Raw genomic sequence first — 19,651 nt, forward strand, 5'->3', positions numbered from 1 at the left:
TAGTTAAAAACAGTTATTTAATAATAAATGCCACAAATTCCAATTTTCAATGAACAGGGTATGTTTGAAACATCCGGAATCAAACTTTAACAAAACTGGCATTATGGTAATCAAATTCAGTATTTTTACACCTTGTTAATATACTGAATGCCATTGAATATTGCACTTTTCAGAAAATGGTAGAAAATTTAAATTTCTGTTGATAAATATGTCAGCTAAAGTATCGCCTAAAATAAATGGGTTCAGTAAAATTGGACAGATAAACATAAATGAATTGCTTTATTTCTAAATAACATTTGTTTATTTTTCTATACATGTAATAATACAGATATATCCAGTAATAGCACATTCTTAAATAATATGACATTCGTTAAAGTAAGTGACATTTGTCTTATAATTTGATACATAATTGTAACATGATAGAAATCTTACATCAATATCAATACGGTATATAAAATGTATTTGCAAACTAAAAAATGTATATTCGGCAATCAGCATGTTTAAACATGCATCACATTTTAGTGATTGGTTTAAAATAACTAACACAAATTTGATAAAATACACAAGTATTTTTTTAACAACCAAAAGTTTTAAAGTACAATTTTATACACATATAAGTTTGAATAGTATACCTTATATATACCAATGGAAATACATGTAAAGTATGTGTTTAAGGATACCTTTAATTTTTCAGCTTGTACTAAATAAGTGATGCATAAAACCTAGTGCTGTAGGAAACCAGAACCGAGTCATTAGTGTTCTGGAACCTTTGCTGACATTGTTCTTATGCTTAAAAGCCAACCAATTCCAGAGATGTGGTGCACTCTAAACAGTGTATGGCCAAATGTAGGTGAGTGCTGTAATGATCAAAAGCAGATGACAATGCCATCAGGAATCTTAAGAAGCAGGTTATCACTTGCACATCTCATGCTCCATCAACAGCGATTTATTAATCACAGGTAAGTGATTATTTTGGAGCCTACACCAACTCATTCATCAGACAGACAGTGGGCATTATTTACTAAAACTGGAGAGTGAAGAATCTGGTGCAGCTGTTCATGGTATCCAATCAGCTTCTACTTGTTCAATAAAGCTTTGACAAAAAAAAATAAAAAGTGTAAGCCAATTGGTTGCTATGCAGAGCTACACCAGATTTTACTCTCTTACAGTTTTAGTAAATCAACCCCAGTGTCTTAAAGGAGCATACAATATGCTGTTGATATACTGACTCTGAAGATACTAGGCTCAATAGTACTTCCAGAAGTACCTAACATGCCCTTGTTTTCATCATTCCTTTGATAATTGATGGTTACGTATCCCATATGGAAGTATTCTGAAACTTTCATATATATGTCATTGGCATTAAATTAACTCTTATATCACATAGCCTAATATAATTGTTTTTTTGTTTTTTTTTTTTTTGTTTAAGAAATGCATTGGTCCTAAACAGTTTCAACTTCATATTTACATATATGATACAATGGTTGAAATTAAAATTCAAATGTATTCTAATTTGCTTAAGTACAACCAATAATATATTTGAATATAGATAAACTAGATCATGTTCCAAAAATCATATTGGGTATTCAATAGATGTACACGATTTTACATATAAGCAAAGATCAGCAGAGATTCATGTGTGGTTATATACAGGATTATAATTACCATGACAACAACACTTAGGAAAGGAGACTCATGTGCCCTGGTTGCCAGGGTCTAGCAACAGCCCTGATCTTGGCACGTATTAAAGAGTTTTATTTCTAATTTATAGGAAATAACTGGTCTGTCTTAAATGAAGATTGGTCATTGTTAAAAAAAAATATGTTCACTCATGAGGAGCAATGGTTTACATAATAAAAGATATGTAGGTTTTATTATAGTTTTGTGGGCACACTGTGTAAGAACCACAGGACATATATGATTAAGAGAACCTGTTTTTTTTTCCTTCTGACAACAAATTCTAAACAAAGTATATGTTAGAAGTTTGTGCTTTTAATTCACCTAAAATTTCCAAAGATTAGTTGAATCATTTGAAATTCAAATGTTGAGTAATATTGTACAGGTGATACATTTTATGAATCAAAATCTTTTTTTATTACCATGCTATAAAAAATATTTATGAAATAACAGAGGAAATAAACTTTTATCAGATGTATTTAAAGTTTTCCTTCATTCTAAATTATTTTTTTTTTCCTGTTAGTCAATATCAGCATTTATTGTTGTATATGTTGTTAAAAGTGTAATGGGGTTGTGAGCTTGGTGTTTTTTTTTTTTTTTTTAATGTTTTGAAGTTTTAGCTGGCTTTGTTTTTTTGTTTTTTTTTTGGTAATCTTTCCATCCTCTGTTTATCCCACCTTTCACAATCATTTCTTATCAGGCCTGCTGCAATTTGTATTCCCCTTTAATACTTTGTGTAATTTCTTCTGCATCTACAAATTTGAATTCCAATACCCTTTCTACAACTGAGTGAACTTAATGTAAGAAACTAGATATGACTCAGACTGTAGAAAAAACATACAGGATTTTATTGAATTAATTTAATGTTTCGGTTCATTCAAAATTAGACTTTGGTTCCCAAAATATCTTACACATCTTATGTGTCTCTTCAAACTTTATGTATCACTCATGTTTACTTATCCGAGTTATCGACAACGGTGGTAAAACATTACCACTGTAAAGGGGGAGTAGGAGCATGGGAAGCAAGGCCTGATAGGGAACTAAAAAGCCTAAATAAAATTAAAGTGAATCTAAGGCAAAAACCTTTTATTTTAACTTTGTTTTTTGCTATGTGTGTCTCTACAGGGGTGGTTCCCCCCTTTTTTTTCATCTTGATTACCATTGTCACCAAGACTAAATGTACAAGAAAATCCAAAATTATAAATTGTTACTGGAATAAGACTAGCAAGGCATCCTTCCAATTAGAACACTTGTCCCCAATACATTGTTCTGCATTCCTCTGAGACTGTAAATTAAGCAAAGTTCCACCCCCCAACCCCCCCCCCCCACGTGACACAGTAAAAAAAAAAAAAAAGGTTTTTGGCATTTGATATACTTAATGGAAATAAAATATAGTAATAATAATAAAAAGACATACAATTCTAGGAAACAATTCAATACACCAGTATTTACCCAAAACTGAAATACATAGAAATTACCATTCAGGGTCACAGGAAGGTTGACACATAGTGGAAAGTGAGGACAGCTTTTCCTAATGACACAAATATGTGTAATGACAGAATGAAATCTATAACAAATGTGACCACAAATATTACATTAACACTCAATAGAGTTGATTTACTAAAGGCAAATCAGCATTTTCCTTTACAAAAAATATCCCATTACATGCAAGATGGGAAAAAATGGAGAAAAACAAACTGTGTTTTTTCTGGAATTCAGCAGAGCATTCACTAGGCTAAGGAAAAATTGCTTTGTCTGTAGTAAATCGACCCCATTATTTTTCTACATCACATTAACTAACTGCAGACATCTCTGTTACATATGGGCACAAAAATTCCTTTCTAAAGACTTATGAACAAAACCAATATATGGATATGTGATTTTTTTTTTGGTCTAGTGAGGTAAAGTAAAACATCTGAAGGAATACAAAATGACTATTAAGAGAATCAGGCTCTCAAAATCAAACATGTTAAAGTAAAGGTTTACAGAGTTACATATCTTTAATCTCTTATCTGTGCTTTTAATGAGCACAATAGGCCACCTAGTGAACATTCATGCTTCACGGATAGAAATGTTTCGTAAAAGGGCAAAGAGTATATGGATAGTTGAAATATAAATATATGTTTGTTTTACATGTACCCACAAGACAAGGCACTAGAGGCAATCATAGTAATTACTTAAATTGAAGAAGTTCCAGTAAATAGCATTTAAGTATATCAGTGCACCTGTGGCAAAGTTGTATATAGTGAACCTTTAAACTGTGTAATGAGGGGTGGACACAAAATATTGTCAGGCTGCTAAGGTTACACATTTAAAGCTTGTAATCATCATACAATATTCATTCAGTATAGAGGTAATTTAACTATTATGTTATATGAGTGACTGCACAACAAGTTATGCACTACAGAGATAATAAAAAGGGAGAATAAATATGTAATAGTAATATAAAAGTCTAAGCTGGGGCCAGCAACGGATCGATCACAAGCTACTGGTCGACCACCAACAGGTGACGGGTAGCTTGCGAACACGCTCCAGTGTTGCTGACCTAATCTTCTACTAAGAGTTTTAGAGTGGCACAGGCGAATCCTAGGCTTCAGAGGCAGTCCCTGACACTTGCATCCATGTGGCTGCTGGCAGAGAAAGCCTCCAGAATAGCTCAGATGGGTTCAGGCTCTTCTCCGAATATGCCTGAGCTCTTCCTCCTCTGCGCTCATCCCCACTAGCCCTCCTCCCTGATCCAAGAGGCTTGTGGGATGCCAGGTGGGAAAGTGACGTGTGTGTGCCACTGCACATTCCCTGCGCCACATTGCGTTAAGAAATAACGCCTGCACATTCCTAGCACCACAGCCCTCCTGACACCCAGCATAATTCCCTCCTGACCCCTCAGCAAAATGCCCTTATAAACCCCAGCACCATGCCCTTCTGACACCCAGTACTGTGCCCTCATGAACACCCAGTACTGTGCCCTCCTGACCCTCCAGTACCGTGTCCTCCTGACCCTCTAGTACAATGCCTCCTTACACCCAAGTCCTTCTAATCCCCCCAATATCATACCCTCTTGTACTCCCAGTGTCATGCCCTCTTGACGGTCAAGCCATGATTCCCCTATACCTTGCCCTTCTGACCCAAGCGCTACTTACTAATGACCTCTGTACACTGCCATATATGCTACTGACCTCTGTACGCTGACCCCTGTATGCTGACCTACATGCTACTGACCTCTGTACAATATCCTACATGCTACTGACCTCTATATGCTGCCCTACCTACTGCTGATCTCGGTACACTGTCCTTCATTCTACTGACCTCTGTATGCTGCCCTACATCCTAATGACCTCTGTACACTGCCCTACATACTACTGACCTTTGAACACTGCCCTACATCCTATTGAACTCTGTACACTGCTCTACATACTACTGACCTCTGCACACTGCTAGGGCCAGCTCTTCCATAAGGTGGCTTAAGCAGCTACCTTATGGAGAGGGGGATGGCTCCCCTCCTACCAGCGATGTCCTGATCACACAGTAAGTGCATAGTTGCCACCGATATGGCCGGGACACTCACGGATTCGGGTGCCCACACACATCACAATGTTTACATTAGGGCATGCTTTAGGAGCTCTGTGTGCTCTCACAGAAGAACACATGCCCAGGACAGATCTATCCTCCCCCAGTATCTGATCAGGCTGTGCTCCCATGGGACGCGCACTACTACTGAGAACATCCTTGAAGTAGAGCCTTTTGCAGGGTTAGCAGTTTGATTGGGCAGGACTTGGGGAGGGGATGTGGTCTGCCTTCTCAGGTGCATTCTGAGGAGAGCAACATGGTCCAGGCAGAGATATGTTAGTGCTATGGTGACCACACCAACTGTGCAATGTACTACTCTACTCCACTGTACATGAGCTGTGAGCAATGTACTGTATACACCAACTGTATTTTCTGTCTTCATGGCATGGCAAGTCCCCTCTGTATATACTAGTCATTCTCCTGTCTGCTTCCCACTATTATTTCCAGCTGGCCCTTTTTTAAATATTCTCCTATATTATTCCTGTATGACCTAAATAGTCCCCTGTTATGCTGCCCTCCTACTTGTTTCACTGCCCCACTCCTGTCACATTGCCCCCCACCTGTCACACTGCTTTCCTCCTGTCCCACTGCCCCAACCTGTCACACTGTCCCAACCTGTCACACTGCCCCCATCTGGTCACACTGCCTCCCACTTGTTACTCTGCCCCCCTCCTGTCACACTGCCAGTCACCTGTAACACTGCCCCCCACCTATCACACTGCCCCCCTCATGTCACACTGCCCCCACCGGTCACACTTCCCCTCCTGTCACACTGCCCCCACACGACTATCCCCTTCTGTCCCACTGCCCCCACCAGTTACACTGCCTCCCACCTGTCCCTCTGCCCTCCTCCTGTCACACTGCCCCCCACACTGCTTCCCTTCTGTCCCACTGCCCCCACCTGTCACACTGCTCCCCTCCTCTAACTTGCCCCCCTATACTGCTTCTCATCTGTCCCACTGCCCCCACCTGTCACATTGCCTCCAACACTGCCCCTCCTGTCACACTGTCCCCCAAACTGCCCCCACACTGCCCCCTCCTGTCACACTACCCCCTCACAATGCCCTCTCCTGTCACACTGCCTCCCTCCTGTCCCACTGCCCCTCTCTTTTCCCACAGCCCCCCCCCCCCATCACACTGTCCCTCTCCTGTCACACTGCACAGATACCCCTCTCATGTCACAATGCCCTCCTTTCACAATGGTGGATGTGGCAAGGGATAGTGTGGGGGTGCCAGATGATAAGTAGATGAAAATCCTTGCAACGACCTTGTACACTGCTCTACATACTACTGATCTCTGTACACTGCCTTACATACTACTGACCTCTGTACACTGCCCTACCTACTACTGAGCCCTGGATGGTGCCCTACATACTACTTACACTGGCCAGAAATCAGAGCATATAGTCAGGCCTAAAACTAGTCAAGAAAATCAGCCTGCAATAACAGATGTTCTGCTTTCACAATGAATTCTGGCATCATACTCGTGGGGGTGACCAATTACTCCCCAGACATGAAAATAAATTTGAATGAAAGTGAATGCAAGCTTGTCACTGAAGCTAAAGTTTAAGGTAGGCTGAGTCTATATTTTTAAAGTGACATTAGTTTTAGTAGATTTTTATAGGTTTTCTTCATGCCATCTTTACTTTTTATTAAGGGCTTGCTAGTTAATTTCCTAAAAAGAAAGAAAGGGGGGGGGGATCCTGCACCACGGTGATCTTTGATCTCTTCAATGTTGTCCAGGTAGATCTCCATCTCTCAAAGGTTGCCTACCCCAAGTCTAAGCTTATCTAACAAGTCTAATTGTAGATGTACAACGCATGTGTAATATTCAAAAACCGTATTGAGGTATTATCAGAAAGCAAATGCTCAATCATTGTCTTTTAATAGCTCTCAATAATTCTAGTATCAATATATTTTTGCTTCAAATGCCTATTCTAAGTAATTCAGATGTTTTAAGGAATTCACTCTTTATTCAGGATTTTTTTTACATTACAGAAAGTGTAGCAGATACAATAAAACTGTTGGCGCTATGTAAAACGTAGGTGCTAGGTAAATGAATGGTGGGCCTTGTCTGCCTAACAGCAGGGCCATGATTTTTGGTTAGGGTGTCATGGTTTCCAGGTGTGCCTGCTGAAGGGGAAGTCTCCCCACTGGCTCCTTTGAGAGGCTTCTCATAGGGCAGTGGAGGAAGCCCAATCAGGGGAAACATTCAAGCTTGTGACTACCCCAGAAGGCAAATTATGCTGCAAAGGATTCTGGGAGTGGGTTTAAGTTTGGGGGAAGCGCGTGACCCGGCGTCTTTGGCGGGAGCAGAGTCCCAGGAGGGAGAGAACGGCTGTCTCCCCTCCTGTCTGAGGAAGCGGATGTCTCGGGGTGCCGCCCGAGAATCCAGAGAGTGCTGAGTTGAGCTGAGGGGATCTGGTGTGCCGAGAACCAGTGGAGAGCGAGAGGGGTCCAGTCTCAGGAAAGCCTACACAGGTCGTGGGTACTGAGGATTGCCCCTGGGGAGTCTGAAGAGTTAGAGGAGACCACTCCGGAGGAGGTTCTGGGTTCCAGTGTCAGCTAGCTGTAAAGGGGGTACCTAGGTTGAAGACCCTGAAGTAACAGAGGGGGTACATAGTCAGTGGACCCTGAAGAGCTAAAAGTGTAAAGGGGGGGCCTGTGGTTTGGGCCCTGAATTGTGCAGAGAACCAGTTGAGAGTTGCATCTATACAGTAATTCACAGCAAGCTACCTCAAGCCAGTGCTAGGCTGGAGAGAGTGGTCAGTGACTTTGCAGTGCAGCAGTGTCAATAGTTCTATGCTCCACAGTCCTGAATCTTATGAATCCAGAGTTGAGGATTCAGCACTTCTGTCAAGTTACAGTGTGTTTTAAGCGTCAGTGAGCGCTGGCTAGCGTCGGCTGGCGTCAAGGCAGTGTTAACAGACATTTTCTGGATAAAGTCCCAAACTGTACCTAGTTAAGCCTAAAGGAGTATCCCACTCATTCCCTTCTCCCATCCCCTTTATCTACAATAAAACCACTAAACCAAGATGCCGGAGTTGTCAATGTCTCAGTTCTCACACCCAGGGTCGCAGCTCACATGGGCTGGGGTGGTAACCGGTAACAATGGCAGACCCACATCAGGGCCAATGCCTGGAAAACCTGCTACACCTGTATAATAATAATACTAATAATAATAATAATAATCAACCCATCTTGCTGCAATAGTAGAAGTCAGATTACATAGAGTGTTGGGTCAGAGTCAAGAACCACAGAGGGGAACTTATGCTGCATTTGCCCCCCACAGGTAAGAAAGTAAGAAGTAATGGGTGAATCTGCCTAAAATGGATTTTTTCAAACATAAAGTATCATTGCTGCAATCTCTCTAAAGAATCCACTTTCCTCCCCCTTCTCCACACTGGAAAGGGCTTAGAATGTCTATACCACAGAGAAAAATCTTGAGGAGGCTCACAGGCTCTCTTTGATCCAGAACAAGCACAAGGGGATTTGAGTGTAAGATCTTCCACCAGAGGGTAGATGAAAGCTTTTGGAGTTCAGAGGAAGCATGAAACACAAAGATAACCATGTACTAACCATACTGCCACAACAAGGTAGCTGTTACAGTTTTTCTAAGACATAAATGGATGTATTTTCTTTTTGTTTTAGAATGGTGGATGAGTTTCAATTCCATAACATTTTTTTTTTTTACCTTGATTGATAATGATTACAATACATGCGAACAAGCATATGTGTCTGTCAAATCTTGTTACTCATGCCTGAAACCATGCTCTAGATGTTTAGGCCTGAGCTTTTTGTGCATAGGGCAAGTTTATTTTTTTTATCAACAATTGCCCCCTTAAATATCACCTATCTGCAACTATGAATATGCTCTTTAATCTTTACTTCTCCTCCTTTTTCCAGTTTTTAAGTCAGAAAAATATGAAGTACTACATATTTGATTCCCTACACTTTCACTGTATCGTGTACCACTCCTTTTATATAGTAAATCCTTAGGTAAACTCATTAAAATTAACGATGGGTCATGTTGTCCCCCCCCCCCCCCCGACACAGTTTGCTCCAAGCTTGGGTATCTGGGGGTGTGGAACAACACCCTTTACCCTACGCCTAACACTTAGTTTTGTTTATATTGTTCACTTATGTCTGTTAATTTTATATGTCATACATCTCTATTAAAATAACGCTCCTTACTATGTCTCATTGTATGACAGATTATGTTTAATTGTTTAATTTGTTTGTTTGTTCTTTGTGAAAAACTCAATAAAAAACATTAAATGGAAATACTACATATTAACATTTTTGTATTCTCCTTTTAATTTAGCTGATGCCTATTTGTAAAACTAAGATTGTGGCATATAGTTCAAAATTGATGTAAAAACATTAGTTGAATAACAAAAACAAGATTGACCACACACCATAAAAAGGAAAACTGTATACTCACCTTTCCATAATTTTCCTTTCCTGGTGCATCTTCATGGCAGCATACACTTGGGTTGTGGCTCCGCCCCCACAGCCTGATAGGACTGGTTAACTATAAATCAAAGACAGATCCGGCTCACAACATTCTCTCTAACTCTCACCATTTGGGTGGGGGGTGAGTATACAATTTTACGTTTTCCTGGCGCATCATGCTAGCATACACTTAGAAACTAACTCGCCAAATGGGAGGGTGCAAGAAAAATATTGTAATGGTCAATAGCGTAAGTATGCATTTTCCAAATGTTACTGTCGTGAGCCGGTTTCACATAATAGTGTAATTAATGTGTCCTAGGAGGACCATATTGCTGACTTGCAAATAGCCTCAGGAGACACTCGGCACTCCTCTGTCTACAGAGCTGGCACTGCTCTAGTCGAATGTGCTCTTAAGTCCTCCGGAACAGAAGGGTTTTGAGAACAGTAGGCGCTTTTAATTGTCTTAACAATCTAGGAGATGACTGTACGTGTTGATGCTGACTGACCCTGCCTTAAGCCATGCTGGAACCAAGCGCAAATTTCAGCTTTACTGAATGAAACGGTAGCTGCCAAGCAGGTCATCAGAGTTAGATCAACATCCAGGGGATGTGGTTCTCTCACTTAACCAAGAAAGACGCTAAATTGATTTCCTAGTTACAGTAGATGGGTAAAAAGCAGTCTGGGGTTTTAGGACTGTTCAGTCCGGGTAGAAAGTTAGGTGAGGCTCCTGAGTACAAAGCTTGCAGCTCTGACACCCTTTTCATAGAGGTTGTAGCTACCAGAAATATGGTCTTCAGGGTTAAATTACAGAGTGTAGTCAATTCTGTGGGATAGAAATGAGGCCTTGATAGAGCTGAGGACCATAAGAAAGTCCCACATAGGGAACAATTGTTTCCAGGCAGGTCTATAACTTCATGCAAGCCATTCAAGAATTGCATCACTAAAGGGTTAAGGAATCCTTAAACCCCTGTAAGTGCAGACAAGGCTGAACTTTTATCATATTTGAACTTAGGCCCCTGTTCAGTCCAGAGATGTATAGTAACGAAGTAGAACTACTTAAGTACTGTACTTAAGTACCGAAATGCGGTATCTGTACTTTCCTAGAGTAGAATTTTTTTCTCCTACTTCTACTTTTACTTCACTACATTTTTTCGATGATTTCGATACTTCTACTCAAGTATTTTTTTTTTTGTGCTGCATAGTTACTCGTTACTTTTAAAAAAATTACCACTGCCAGAACAGTAGATGGCAGGTTGCATAAAGCTCAAAAAAATGTGTATAATGTCATTTGTAAATCAGCGCATACGAAAATAAAGGCTGTGTATAATAAAAGCTGCTATACCAAATCTTTCCAATAAAAAGAAAATATGAAACAAACAAATAAATGGTGCTACAGCACTTAAAGTGCATCAAGAAACTACTAACAAACACAGGTTAATCATTTAAATAAATCATTTGAAATAATAAAAACAATATGATGTTCAAACTTTTGACTTATTTCTTTAATAACTACATAACACAGTACTTGTACTTCTACTTTCAGTACTTGAGTAGAAATTTTTTTTCAAAACTACTGGTACTTTTTACTTTTAGTACTTAAGTAGCAAATTTTTTGAAAAAACTACTTGCAATACTTAAGTAAAAAAAATGTTGAATACTTTAGTACTTCTACTTAAGTAACTTTTTCTGCGAGCACTTCCACTTCTACTCAAGTAATTTTTTGATCGAGCACTTGTACTTTTACTCAAGTAGAAATTTCGAGTACTTTATACAAGTCTGGTTCAGTCCCAGTTGACAGAACTGCAGACCCTTGGCTGGTTTAGGTGATAAATGACTCCAGACTTTTGCTGTATGAGATCTGCATAATTTACCCATATTCTCTGTTAAGTAGTATTCATGGAGACCTCTTTGGCTTGACACAAGGTAGCCACTACCTGCACCCTTGACTTAGTAGCCTCCCCCTCTCAACTTCCATGCCATCAAAAGTAGTCTCTTGGAGCTAGATGGCAAAACTGGCCATGAGTTCACCCTTAAAAGGACTAGTGATTAGCCCACTGATTTTCCCAGATCTTGATCTTTCCAAAGATACAAGTCAGATTTTTGGCATCCACTGCAGCAAAAATGTAATTTTTGGTAAGATACTGCCAACAGGAAATCACGTCTAAAGGGATTCAGCCCCTGCCACCAGGTGACATCTTGCCAGCTGCATTAATGATGCATCCACCATCGGAGGAGACCACAGCAGGTTGACCTTTAGCTTTTTCAGGGTATACAGTTTTGACAACTTGTTTATACAGGCCTTTTTCTCTGACTCCTTGTATTCTTCCTGGATTAACTCCTCCAGTTGTTCAGTGAAGAGAAATGAGTACTTTCTAAACTTGTGGAGAGTTTCCTCCACTTCACTCCAGGCAACTGCATCCTTAACTGCCCTTACAAAAGGCTCTATTGGGAAAACGTCAAAGCCTGTGGCCCCTTTACCATCTACTGGCTCTGGTTGGAGGTGCTAGGCAATTCAGCCACCGACTAGGAAGTACAGGCTTCATGTATCAATTCCTTGGCCGATTCTTTATTCAAGGCGGCTACTTTCCAGGCATCTCCTTCTTTGTCAGTTGTCACTTTTTCCAAGCAGACTTGACATACTAGCTTATCAGGCAATCACTTTCCACCACAAACGCCGCAACCATTAGGGCTGGTACCTGTGGTGTTAGTAAACGGGGAGCAATATTAATGAAGGACGAGATGATGACCTTGATCAACGTTGCCTGGATGTCTACACCTAAATGGTAAATGTTTTGGCTTTTAGAAAACTCCCTCCATCCTGAGGTCCTTGCAGGGCTTTATCCTGCTTGTTCAAGGCAGACTTGACATGTTAGCTTGGCAGGCAATGACTCTCCACCACAAAATGCAGCAACTACTAGGGCTGGTAGACTGTGATGTTTGTAAACGGGAAGCAATGATAATGTGTGGCGAAATGATGACCTTGATCAACATTGCCTGGATGTCTGCTCTTAGATGGTGACTTGTCTTGACCTTTAGAGGGCTCCCTCCATCTTGAGGTCATTACAGGGCTGTAGATATTGGTTATTTTTTTTCTCAATCTTCACTACTTACCTAAACCCTATACCTTAAAAGTAATGGGTGGTCTGACTGGGCAGTGTTCCTCATAGAAACAGAGCAAAGCAACAGACTGAAATGAAAAACAGCATGACACAGTGATCCCAGAGCAAGCATTGAGAAGGGGATAGGAAGAGCCAAGGTGAAATGCCATAAACAGCACAGTGATCCTAGAGCAACATTGAGAAGGAGAAAGCAAAAGCCCAGGTGAATGCCATAAAAAGCACAGTGGTCCCAGGGCAACACTGAGAAGGAGATAGGAAAAGCTCAGATGAATGCCATAAAAAGGGAAAACATACCTGCAAACAATGACCACATAAGCATCCAGCATGCATGAGTAGAGAGCTCCACTATGTGTTGCCCAAAAATGCCATAAAACCATTTAAAACTATCACATTTTGGCATTAGTGATTGTATCAGTGCCTGAGCATGAAAAAGGGCTAGCCAGGAAACAGACCACAGGAGCCGAATCACTTCCTGTCTTTCATGCTCAGAGTATACTTGCATTGCTGCAACCATCTTTGAAATGGCAAACGCCCACAAAAAAAAAGAGAAAATAGGTGAAAAGCATATGGAAAGCAAAGGGAAAACACTGTCACATATGTCAAAGCTTGTTTAAAGCTTTCTTTGACAGGCCTGCTCTGCCTGAATGGGGCTCCAACCATATAGCTAGTGTAGAGGCTGTACAGAAAGGATTTCCACCCATGAGAGGCTGAACTATGCCACCCAGACCACCAGAATGGGGCTCCAACCATATAGCTCATTTAGAGACTGTATAGGAAGGACTTCCACCCAGAAAAGGCTAAACCTGGCTGGGGCGACAAAGGGTAAGGGATACCTCGTGATTCTAGTCCTGATCAGGTGAGGACAAAAAGGAGAATGCTGTGAGCCGGGTCTGTCTTTGATTTATAGTTAACTAGTCCTATCAGGTTGTTGGGGCGGAGCCACAACCCAAGTGTATGCTGCCATGATGCACCAGGAAAGGTTTTTCCCAAACCATTCATTTTACCCTTAAACCTTGAAGTTTGTACACCAAACCTGAATGTCCCTTAAACCTCAATATATGGAGTGCTTAATGTTTCCAATATTTTGTCATTTAAAGTTATTGTAAACCCTTACAAATACCCAGTGAAGTGACTAGCCTCAGATGATACACAAGGATTAAACAAATCTTCCTACATAAGTTATAGAAACATAGAAACATAGAAACATAGAATGTGTCAGCAGATAAGAACCATTTGGCCCATCTAGTCTGCCCAATATATCTGAATCCTATGAATAGTCCCTGGCCCTATCTTATATGAAGGATAGCCTTATGCCTATCCCATGCATGCTTAAACTCCTTCACTGTATTTGCAGCTACCACTTCTGCAGGAAGGTTATTCCATGCATCCACTACTCTCTCAGTAAAGTAATACTTCCTCATATTACTTTTAAACCTTTGCCCCTCTAGTTTAAAACAGTGTCCTCTTGTGGTAGTTTTTCTTCTTTTAAATATGCTCTCCTCCTTTACCGAGTTGATTCCCTTTATGTATTTAAAAGTTTCTATCATATCCCCTCTGTCTCTTCTTTCTTCCAAGCTATACATGTTAAGGTCCTTTAACCTTTCCTGGTAAGTTTTTTCCTGCAATCCATGTACTAGTTTAGTAGCTCTTCTCTGAACTTTCTCTAGAGTATCTAAATCCTTCTGGAGATATGGCCTCCAGTACTGCGCACAATACTCCAAGTGAGGTCTCACCAGTGTTCTGTACAGCGGCGTAAGCACTTCTCTCTTTCTACTGCTTATACCTCTCCCTATAAATCCAAGCATTCTGCTGGCATTTCGTGCTGCTCTATTACATTGTCCTCCCACCTTTAAGTCTTCTGAAATAATTACTCCTAAATCCCTTTCCTCAGATACTGAGGTCAGGACTGTGTAAAAAATATTCTATATTCTGCCCTTGGGTTTTTACGCCCCAGGTGCATTATCTTGCACTTATCCACATTAAATTTCAGTTGCCAGAGTTCTGACCATTCTTCTAGTTTTCCTAAATCCTTTTCCATTTGGCGTTTCCCTCCAGGAACATCAACCCTGTTACATATCTTTGTGTCATCAGCAAAAAGACAAACCTTACCATCGGGGCCTTTTGCAATATCACTTATGAAGATATTAAACAAAATTGGTCCCAGTACAGATCCCTGAGGTACCCCACTGGTAACATGACCTTGTTCTGAATGTTCTCCATTGACTACAACCCTCTGTTGTCTGTCACTCAGCCACTGCCTAATCCACTCAACAATATGGGAGTCCATGCTCAATGACTGTAGTTTATTGATAAGTCTTCTATGTGGGACAGTGTCAAAAGCCTTACTAAAATCTAGATATGCAATGTCTACTGCACCTCCACCGTCTATTATTTTAGTCACACAGTCAAAAAAATCTATAAGATTTGTTTGACATGATCTCCCTGAAGTAAACCCATGTTGTTTTTCATCTTGCAATCCATGGGATTTAAGATGTTCCACAATTCTATCCTTTAATAGGGTTTCCATTAATTTGCCTACTATTGATGTCAGACTCACTGGTCTATAGTTGCTCGATTCCTCCCTACTACCTTTCTTGTGAATGGGCACGACATTTGCCAATTTCCAATCTTCCGGGACGACTCCTGTTACTAATGATTGGTTAAATAAATCTGTTATACCTGTTTATCTGCACTCTTCTCTTCTCTACAGCCATTAAAGGTGCAGAATTCATACAGCATGTGTGAGCTTTCAGGAAACAGGGGGCAGGGAGCAGAAGCTACACTTTATAGAGCTCAGTAGGAGCTGATTGGAAGGAAGGGTTACACACCCTCTTCACACAACACACAGGAACAGAGCTGAGGCTGTCAATCATGGGCTTTGTGCTAGAATTCCTTCCTCTGTCACCTTTTGACCTCTTGGTGTCAGGAAAACTTATTACAAGTGACTCATGCAGATAGCAGAGGAATGAGGCAGCAGAGAGAAATTACACTTAGTGTTCAGGATTGAGACAAGTAGACACTATAGACTAGTATAGAGGGATATGCTTTGTTCATAGTTCATGTCAGAGGTTTACAACCACTTTAAACCTAATTACCCTCAACACAAGAAAACTATTTTTCACCTAGGGTTTAACATTGATTTTGCCCACACTTTTCAGCTTTAACAGCTATAACAGCTTTACCTCTTCTGGGAAGGCTGTCCACATAGTTTTTTTTTTTTTTTTTCAAGAAAAGTATATTATTTATTGAGTATAAACAGTACACTGTACAAATAACATCAACGGTAGACATAACCATTTACAAAACCAGTGTTCGAAAAAATACAAAAGTATAAGGTATATATCAGCAACAATAAAGAAAAATGTCATTTATAAACTATCGCACCCAGGTGTATAGTGCATCAAAGTAAACATTCCTGTATATGTGCTCAAGATAGGTATAAACAGAAACATTCAGTTATTCCCACCTATTAGTAGTAGAACCATGCACATCCAACGGTATAGCACATACCTCCGTATGTTGACAATAACCCACCTGTAGTACAAAGTACAAAGGAAAAGGGAAGGGAGAGAACAGTGGCAGAAAAACTTAAAGGGAAAAGGAAAAAGGGGGGGGGAAGAGGGCATAGGAAAAAAACAAAAAAGGGGGGGGCAGAAAGAAATGAGAAGGATGGTAAGTAAATGCATGCTAGGCCGGCTCACGAAATGTCACCCTATCCTATGAGCAGCCGGTACATAACTAGTTGGGATGGAGCCAAGGCTGGCTGCCATAATGAAGCAAAGTCCACATAGTTTAGAAGTGTGTCTATGGGAATGTTTGACCATTCTTCCAGAAGGGCATTTGTGAGGTCAGGCACTGATGTTGGACAAGAGGGCCTGGCTCGCAGTCTCCACTCTAATTAATCCCAAAGGTGTTTTATCAGGTTGAGGTCAGGACTCTGTGCAGGCCAGTCAAGTTCCTCCACCCAAACTTACTCATCCTTGTCTTTATGGACCTTGCTTTGTGCACTGGTTCAAATCATTTGGTGGAGGGGGGATTATGGTATAGGGTTGATTTTTAGGGGTTGGGCTTGGCCCCTTAGTTCCAATGAAGGGAACTGTTAAGGCATCAGAATACCAAGACATGGAAACTGTTTGGGGATAGCCCCTTTAATGTTCCAACATGACTACAGTCCAATGTACAAAGCAAGGTCAAAAAAGACACGCATGAACGAGTTTGGGGTGAAGGAACTTGACTGGCCTGCACAGAGTCCTGACCTCAACCTGATAGAACACCTTTGGGATGAATTAGAGTGGAGACTGCGAGCCAGGCCTTCTCATCCAACATAAGTGCCTGACCTCACAAAGGCGCTTCTGAAAGAATGGTCAAGCTTTACCATGGACACACTCCTAAACCTTGTGGACAGCCTTCCCAGAAGAGCTGAAGCTGTTATAGCTGCAAAGGGTGGGCCAGCTCAATATTGAACCCTACAGATTAAGACTGGGATACCATTAAAGTTCATGCGCGTGTAAAGGCAGGTGTCCCAATACTTTTGACAATATACGATATATTAGTCCTAAATTGGAATACTGCCAGTTCAGTATGACATCAGTTATCCAAACAACATTCAATTTCTGGTATTCCCACAAGATCATAATTGTATTTTTTTTCTTTTTTTTTAAAGTGTGGCAATTACTCAAATCCACTCAACAGGTTTGAGGAAGATATGGCTCAAATCCTAGCACCATTATACAATTCTGCAACTGCTGCATTCTCCTGCATTGAGAACTTTCTAATTTTACCTGCCTACAAAATGATCAGAGAGCATACTGTAACTGCACCTAATTATATCCTTTACATACTTAAAGAGGTTGTAAACCCACATATTTTTTTTTTCTTCATCCTGAAAGAGAAACACATAATGAGCTAGTATGCATCGCATACTAGCTCATTATGAAATACTTACCTTAGAACGAGCCCCCGCCGTGCCGCCCGCTTACCTCTATGACAGGCGACATGTCCAGTCGCCCGTCTTCCGGGATCGCGGCATCCGACCATCTGATTGGCCGGAGCTGCGGTGGCGTATCTCACGCGCGCGGGAGCCGACGGGTACGGCACGGGACTCTGAAGGGACGGCACGAGCGGCCGTTCCTTCAGAGCGCATGCGCCAGTGACGTCACTGACTGCATGTAAGGTAAATATCTCCTAAACTGTACATGTTTAGGAGACATTTACACTACCTATAGGCAAGCCTTATCATAGGCTTACCTATAGGTACAACTTGCAGAGGAGGGTTTACTTCCTCTTTAATAATGAAAGAGTGCTAGAGGTCCACAAAATATGGATGTTAATGAGCTAGGACTTCAGAAAAACAGATTGGCATAAAGAAGGCAAGAATGTAAGTCCTACTTACTCACAATAAGATTCATTTCACTTTCTTCATTCAGAACAAGCTATAAATGTTACATTTCAAGTAATAATACAGTGCTGCAAATTAAGATAATGATGAATAATGCAACTATATTTAGGTATGCCTTTGGCATCTTATATTAAAACTCACCATATGGATAATGATTTTAGTTTCCATTATTTTTTTACAACAGAGCCCAAGTGTATAAGTGTTATGTTATTTTTATATTTAGAAAACAACTGTATGTTTAAACCTTTTTGCTATTGTATAAACAAGAATAAAATGAATTTACTATAATTTCTGAAAAAAAAGCTTAAAAAGGTTGATAAGGCCGATCATAAATTGTACTGGTAAAGCACAATAACAGTACTAAATAGCAAACACACAGACAATTCAACTCTACTTTTGATTTATTTTAGCATGAAATCTGGGACTCTCAATATATCCTTTAGTACATTGGATCGTTACATTGTAATATATGAAATTACTAAAGTATACTAACATTTAAAAACAATTATTCAAGCATTAAAAATAACTGCTTTATTTGTCATGCCTGTTTAATAATATGCAGAATTATTTATGTTTTACAATGTTTTAAGATGTAGTTTATAGAATTTACAAATCATGAATAACAATCTATGGATGTGCAAGGTGAGCTAATGAAAACTGAATTTGTAGAGGCATCTGTGGAGTTTTTACGGGAGCATCCATTTAAAGTTGATTCGCTGGATGCAACTCTTTTTTTGTGACTATGAATAGACTTGGAGGTTTCACCATCGTTTTGGTCAAACACCACAGTCATGCTTGATTCCATTCTGGAAACCGTGTACAGACTGCTCTGCCTTGTTGGGTGGAATCTGATAGACTTTAGCTCTAGTTCATCATAACTGGATACCTCAATAAATGGACACCATCTGAAAGCTCTTTTAAAGCCAGCTCGGAACCTAGATTAAAATAAAGGTAGTTTTAGAAATGGAAAAGCCACATTTAAAACAGTAGTTTATCCACGAAATCCTGCAGAAATTACTAAAGGCAAATAGGCTGTTTAGTTCACAAGTGAAGTGGCAATTTGGAAGTTTTCCCCAGAGCTTAGTGAATGTAGTGACACTCCATATTTGCAAACAATACCCAATTATGTGCAGTAAAATTAAGAAAACGCATTGACTGGATGATTAAAGCCAGCAAAGCTTTGCCTCATTCTCTGAGCTCTGTGGAAAAAAATCTCTTGCAAAGTGCAACTTCTGTTGTAAAGTGAACAGCCTCTTTGCCTTTAGTAAATCACACCCAATGAATTTATTTATTACAGGTACTAGTGCTGTCAATTTACATAGTGCTTTACACATATATATTGTACATCCACATCAGTCCCTGCCCTCAAGGATCTTACAATCTAAGGTCCCTAACTCACATACACTAGCGCCAACTTGAACAGCAGCCAGTTAAT

At 40.3% G+C, this 19,651-nt stretch overlaps 1 protein-coding gene across 1 annotated transcript in view; it reads right to left on the reverse strand.

The window, feature by feature from the left end:
• Positions 1–18,510: 18,510 nt before the first annotated feature.
• TACR3 (tachykinin receptor 3) overlaps positions 18,511–19,651 on the reverse strand; it is a 276,158-nt gene continuing 275,017 nt past the window's right edge. The window contains exon 5 of the mRNA XM_082253577.1: positions 18,511–19,151. Coding sequence (XP_082109703.1) covers positions 18,830–19,151 — 322 coding nt within the window. The 3' untranslated portion in view covers positions 18,511–18,829. The remainder of the gene's footprint in view (positions 19,152–19,651) is intronic.

Source organism: Pelophylax lessonae (genome assembly GCF_965119305.1).
Source record: "Pelophylax lessonae genome assembly, chromosome: 1".
Taxonomy (NCBI): domain Eukaryota; kingdom Metazoa; phylum Chordata; class Amphibia; order Anura; family Ranidae; genus Pelophylax; species Pelophylax lessonae.